This window comes from Papilio polytes, unplaced genomic scaffold, assembly GCF_000836215.1.
Source record: "Papilio polytes unplaced genomic scaffold, Ppol_1.0 DF822845.1, whole genome shotgun sequence".
NCBI lineage: Eukaryota > Metazoa > Arthropoda > Insecta > Lepidoptera > Papilionidae > Papilio > Papilio polytes.
In genome coordinates this window covers 3952188-3958913 of record NW_013526359.1, presented here as the reverse complement: position 1 = coordinate 3958913, position 6726 = coordinate 3952188, and the positions used below count along the sequence as shown (strand labels likewise).

The 6726-nt window shown below is 35.2% G+C and overlaps 1 protein-coding gene across 1 annotated transcript; it reads right to left on the bottom strand.

Annotated features, from left to right (window-relative positions):
• Positions 1-4295: 4295 nt before the first annotated feature.
• LOC106105626 (alpha-(1,3)-fucosyltransferase C-like) lies at positions 4296-6665 on the bottom strand. The gene is made up of 3 exons (XM_013286049.1): positions 6492-6665; positions 5201-6239; positions 4296-4608 (listed from the first exon to the last, which is right to left on the bottom strand). Exons 1-3 carry the CDS (start codon positions 6559-6561, stop codon positions 4335-4337), a joined length of 1383 nt encoding a protein of 460 aa, XP_013141503.1. The 5' UTR covers positions 6562-6665; the 3' UTR covers positions 4296-4334.
• Positions 6666-6726: the final 61 nt, after the last annotated feature.

Below are 6726 nucleotides of genomic sequence, written 5' to 3'. Positions count from 1 at the left end.
GCGCTACTTTCAAACTTCCTCTAATGTACAGATACTTAACGTTACCTACGTAAGTAATTTAAAAAGTAGCTTAGTTTAACAGAGCACTTCAACTTTAATTCAAGCTAAATGCAAGACCTAAGAATAACTTTCCAACAATAAATAACCAATTTAATAGGGGAAAGGACAACGAAATACATGATTCCTTAATTATATAATATCATTAACTTCCTCAGAGATGAAAACGTTGTCAATAAATCCAAAAACATTGTAAAAAATAAATTAAGAAATCATTTCTTACAAAATTAAAATTGATGTAAATATATAAGAATAAGTACAAGATACATCAAGGTATATTTGTAAGAAATGGGTGTTGGTCATCAACAAACCGCTGTGCAGTTTGGCGACATTTTTATTTGTGAATTTTTTATATTTTTTTCCGTATGTAAATAAACAAATAAATTTCCGTTTTATAACACTACTGAATATGGAGTCGTTAGTCTTCTTAACTTTATCACGTTGATTACGTATCCACAAATAAATATCGATCACTCTTAACTGAACGAAACTTAATCATCTAATTGAGAAGATCACGGATATCCGGAACAATGGAAAGCTTTTAACGAATTAGTGACTTTTTACAACGAATACTCTCAATGAATGAAAGATATTTACTGTAATTACTTGTGTGCTTCGTCTCTTTATTAGCCAAATAATTGAAAAAAAATAGACGCATACTGTTACTAGCTGTTGCTCACGACTTTGTTTACGTGAAATATAACCTATGTTACTCACCGATAACGGACTTTCTTATGATGAAAGAATTTTTAAAATCGGCTCAGTAGTTTTTGAGTTATTTAATTATGTACAAAAATACAAATCTTTATAATGTTAGTATAGATTACGTCTAAACAAGCACATGACTTAAAATAGAACATTAAAAGCAGGCACACCCCTGAAATTGCACTATCGCATAACAGTTTAGTCTCGCTTTGATTCTTACGAGCTTATATGGAGGTGGGCACACTAATCGATTTTTAATTATGCAACTAAACAGTTGAATTGACTGCGAAACAATCGACAGTTAACAATCGCACAACAGCTGTGCGATAGCTAGTCAAAGGTCTGCGCACGATCTGAAAATTTTTGAATTTATGAAAACAATGATAAAAAATTAATTCTAACTTTTTTTTATATAACTAATATAAGGCGGTAATCCACCGAAATGGAAAGCGACCGCTGCTCACAAACATCCGCAATTGCAGATGCGTTGCCTACCCTTAATTGACGGAGGAAGAGACGCACATAAAGAGGACATTTCCCCTTCCTATGCGTCTCCTCCACCGTCAAATCCACTTTTCCTTCCCATTCCTTCATCTCAAGAAAAGGGTGGAAAGGAAAAAGGTCTAAAATTAGGCCTCCGGGACCACACTCATCAGACGAAACGCGGAATTGCTCCCACTTCACGCCTATTTTCTGTGTGGTCGTGGTATTACACCGGGCGAGCCGGCCCATTCGTGCGAAGATGTTAAAGCGGGCTCTACCACTGTTGTAGTGTTGTTACAATTTTATTAATATTAATTTGTAAAAATAGCGATACAGTGAAAATTAATACAAGGTGTATATTTCATGATTTACACCGCTTGCAACGCACAATAAAACATCAATCTCTCCATTTCCTCCAAAAAGGTTGGAGCGATGCGTGTCGATTGACCGGAAATAGTAGCGGCGTGTATTTACAACTTCCGCCGCCGAGCTTGGCGGGAAACCAATTAATAACTTTTATGGCTTCCGGTGTTGGCATCTCGCTCAATTAGTACGGCCGTAAAAATCTTCACGGCTGATTGGAAACGCCAATGGCCAGTGTTATGTGTCGTATTGCAAAATAATTACAACCTTAAAATTAATAGAAATTTTATATTTTTCATTGCAATTTACCTAATAAGATTTATCTGGTTATCATCTGTAAAATACTGCGGTTAGAATCTCCCGGTGTTACACTCTAAGCATAATTTTCTACCTCATTTTTTATAGATTCACACATTTCCTGTTAGTAATACTATGGTAATATAAGACCGGTAGCGCCATCTATCTCACCGATAAGAGAATCAGAGATACTCGCATTCATAATACAAGCGAGTATCTCAGATTTCTACACTATATTGTAGTAGGTACTCGTATAGTCTCCCATTTATATTACTTCTTACTTAATATTATAAATGCGAAAGTTTAGATGTATGGATGTATGTTTGTAGATTTTGTAGCCTAAACGTCTGAACGAATATCGATTAAATTTGGCATAGACTTAGAGGGGAGTCTGGAAGAACACATAAGCTTTTCGCTTTTATTTTTTTTTAATTACACGCGGACGGAGTGTGTATTTTGGCACTATTCTATAATCGTTAACATATGTACCGGTCCAGATATATGCGTTTTTATGTTAGGGTTGATTAGTCCTAGTCAACCGCGATTATGTCCGAATTTTTTGATACTTGTTATTAACTGTGTGGTTATCATACTGTTCTTTTGTTTTTTAATTGCACGCGAGTGTACATGAGTGGTGCGGTTAAGGCTTGACTGCCGGTAATTGAATGAGAACGGCGCAGCGGGACAGGCGCGTCGTTTGCGGGCCCGCAAATCTACTTAGAGGGCTCTTATTGACTATCGCAGTGTACTTGGAGCTACGAAACGTTTGATTTATTCCTTTACTGTTTTTTTTTATTTCAACACTCTTGACTACATCTTTGTGTCTAAGCTGACAGAGATTTGAATTAACTCTACATACACCTACTTGCTAATCTTCCTCGAAACCTCTATCATATTACTTTTTTCAATTTCAAGGAAAATAATAGTTTGCTTTGTTTCATTATTTAGACACTCGCTGTTCCCGTGCGGCTACATGCGAATATTATAAAAACTTAATTTATTTATTCCGAAAAACTTTCATTTGCAAATGTTAAAATTTAAACACTCAAAGGACAACAAAGTCTCAGTATTTAAAAATTACCGATGTGGCAATCTTTACTGTTATTGGCTTGGAGTCTTTGTCTCTTTCTCGGATCAAAATGTTTTCAAATCTTATCCCCACTAAATTAAATAGCGTGATAACATAGTCATTACATTTCATAATATTAATCTATATAAAGATTATTATTGAACTATAAATAATGTATTGAACTTGTTAATATTTAAAAATTCTGTTTACCATTCTTACACCATTGAATATCGCTTATGCGCTCCGGGGCCAGTAATGACATTGCGGAGCGATACCCCCCTCCCTTGTATCCCCACCCCAAGATACTTTTATCGAAAAATTCTACTGACATAACACAAGTAAGTGCCTCTTCGTCAAAATCGATAAACATAAAATTATTCATCCGCCAAGATAAAAATTAATATTATAAATGCGAAAGTTTAGATGGATGGAGGTTTGTTACAATTTGTAGCCTTAACTGAACGGATGTCAATGAAATGGCATAGATGTAGAGGATAGTCTGGAACACATAGGCTGTAACACATAGGCTGTTTATTCCGCGAGGGCAGAGTCGCGGGCGTAAGCTAGTGTCTTAATAGATGTTTAAAAAGTATCGAATAGCGTAACAATAAATAAGCACAGTATTCTCTTGAATGAAAGCACATGTCATAAATATTACATATTTTTTTTATTAATTTTGCGCCGACAAAATCGCAGGACATGAACACAACCGTAAAAATTCCACAGCCGTGTTACTTTATAAAATATTTTTGTCCCTATTTTCCAAAGAGAATAAAAGAGAGAAGCAATTTGTTTTCATACAAGTATTACAACAATGGAAACCAAAATTCGGCTCACGTATATTAGATACCGCCACCACGAAGCCACAGCAAACTTTTCTAATTAACTTTATCCAACTTTTTTCGTTAACGCCCCAACGAGCGGAGTGGCTTTTGTTGTAGTTTTAATGTTGTCTTTACTTACTCCAGTTCTCTTAGAAAACTTGTTTCCTGTTTCCGATAACTCATTTACTTTGATACGGTTACGAGTTTGTCTATTTAATGTTCTTTTGGAGCGAAGTGTACACTCAGAATCATAAACTAGTTTACACTAGCAAACTTTGTCATCGTGTAATTAACAAAAAAGTCGTCTATAATATTCCTACAAGTATCAGCAACGTTCATGTCAAAATCCCGATAAAACCCGATAAAACTTGGGGTTTAAAAAAAGAAAAAATGCAACAATTCAATGTAACAGCAACCCTCCATAGAACTAACCTGTATAACAGTATCATCATCCCTCTCATTCTCTTAGCAAAAAAAGGGACAATAATACACACAACACAGGTGCGACAGTGTAATTACGGAGTTTAAAAGCATTTCTACGGAGTTTTACATCGTATTCTGTAATAGGGGTTCCACCAGAATCTAAAGTCATCGTGTACCGTTCTTGTCCCCATCATAGTTTTGTTATTAAGCGCGGCACACATTACGCACACGTTGTCCACAAACAGCAGATCCGAGTACGTGTAATAATATTTCCACCAGAAATACTGAACGTACTGCTCCGGAGAAGTCATCAACTTCGCGATAGTAGCAGCCAATTCTCGAGGTCTCATACGTAAAGCATCCAAGTACGTGTGCGGAGGTACAAACCTACAAGGATAAAATGTATGTATGTATTTATTTATAATTTGTTACGTATAATCATTGCCCACTAATAACGAGTTTTTTTTAAACTGTTAATAAGTTACCCAATTGAAATTAGATTTTTCATGAAAACATTCTTTATACAATTCTATATTTAATATGTAACGTTATAGTATAGTGTAAGTAATTACTCCGTCCGCGTACATTAAAAAATAAAGTATTTAGCCTATGTGTTCTTCTACACTATCCTCTACATCTATGCCGAATTTCATCGAGATCCGTTCAGCCGTTTAGGCTACAAACTCTAACAAACATCCATCTAAACTAATCGCCGGAATTCAGGGATTATTTCCAACCGTCACCCCGATCTGTCCCCACATGAGAATAAAAAGTTTCACCTTTTAGTCCCACAATCACTAATAAGGTGACAGAAGAAACCGTTATGAAATAAAATCAGTTCCAACCGTCCCCTCATCGCAAAGGGTGGGTCGGATGAAACTTTTTCTCATCTGACCTTACGTGGGGACGGTTGGGAATAATCCGAATTCTGACAGATATTTCATACGTATCAGATTTATAAATTAGAACAAATGTTAACCTTGAATAATCTGCTCCACCGTACACTATAGGTATCATGTTATGATTCAGAGCAGTTACAAGTTTTTCAGTCACATAATCTATTGCGAAAGTATTCTCTAGAGACAAATAAAAGTAATATTTTTCCCCTAACATGTTAAGGCAGCTTTTCATACGTTTTTTAGGACATTTGTAAGTACCACAATCTCCATAAATATCTAAGGATAATCCATACGGTCGTAAATGCTTTTGCAGGTTGTTAGCAATTAAACCTCTTCCACTTCTGTCTTCACAATTAGACACAAGCCATGCAACTGCTTTACTCTTATTTTGTATTATAGAAAAATCATTTTCAACTGACATATTTTTAACCCATGTCATATTAGTCTTTGGCCCTACAATTTCTCCTTTGCGATTTCTTATCTCTATATATGAGAACAAAAGATCGGAATTCAATTTATATGTCGCTGTCCAGTTGAAAAACCCATCAAATACATCGTTGCAAACTGGATAATAATCAGGCGATTCTATGCTGAAATAAATGTATTTCTGATGAGGGGAGCGTTTTTTTGGAAGTTCATCTGATAGAGTATGTATACGTGGGCCATTAAATACTATAGCGTCAAATTTTGTTAGATCTCCACCGAAGAAAGACTTGTCGTAGGTGAAGTAACAATTGAACACCGAACAGTTTTTGAATATAAACGCACGTTGACCATCACGTATTGTATTGAATGGGTGGTTAAATTTGCAGTCCGTCCACAGTAAAATGAATTTAAGATCCTTCGGCAAACTGTACTTTGTTTTGTACACCTCGACATATCTAAAATCTTCTTCAACATCTACGATGGCCTCTCTTACAAGATTCTGAACTTTTGATTTGTATATATAACTTGACAATTGATTGACGCGTATGAAGATAATAAAAGTAATTGTGACTATAAGTAAACAAGCTTTGAACGCGTTTATCTTTTTTAAAATCATGATGCAGCCAAATCGCCGTAGCTTAAACAAGGACAAGGTGTTTTTGACTGATTTACTTTTACACATTCTGTTAGTACCTGCAAGTAATAGATTATTAAATCCTGTGCTACAATGTTTTACTACGATATATACGAGTATAAGAAAACGGAAAGCACATGCTGGGATGAACTGATAAAGGGAGCACAGACAACAATGAATGATGGCCAATATATGCTTCTGCAGTTCGCCTAAAAGTGAAGTCCAAGCCATTGCCTGGAGCAAAGTCATGTCTTTTCCGTTTTCTGTTGCTGCACGCACTATTAATTGATTCCATAAATGTCTTATATTACATGCCAAATTCTTCATATCGTTGTGTCGAGTTCTCTTCGTTTTGAATTTTGATACATCGCTGTTATTCATGTTTGTTTAATGTTTTGTTTTAACTCACATTAATTTAACAAACAGAATTATTAAATTTAATTAAATTGAAGGCAGACTTATTATCGTTGTATGTTGTCTAATGTCATTATAAATAAAAATATTCTTTTGGATTTGTCAGTTGACGTCAATATCAGAAAACGAAAA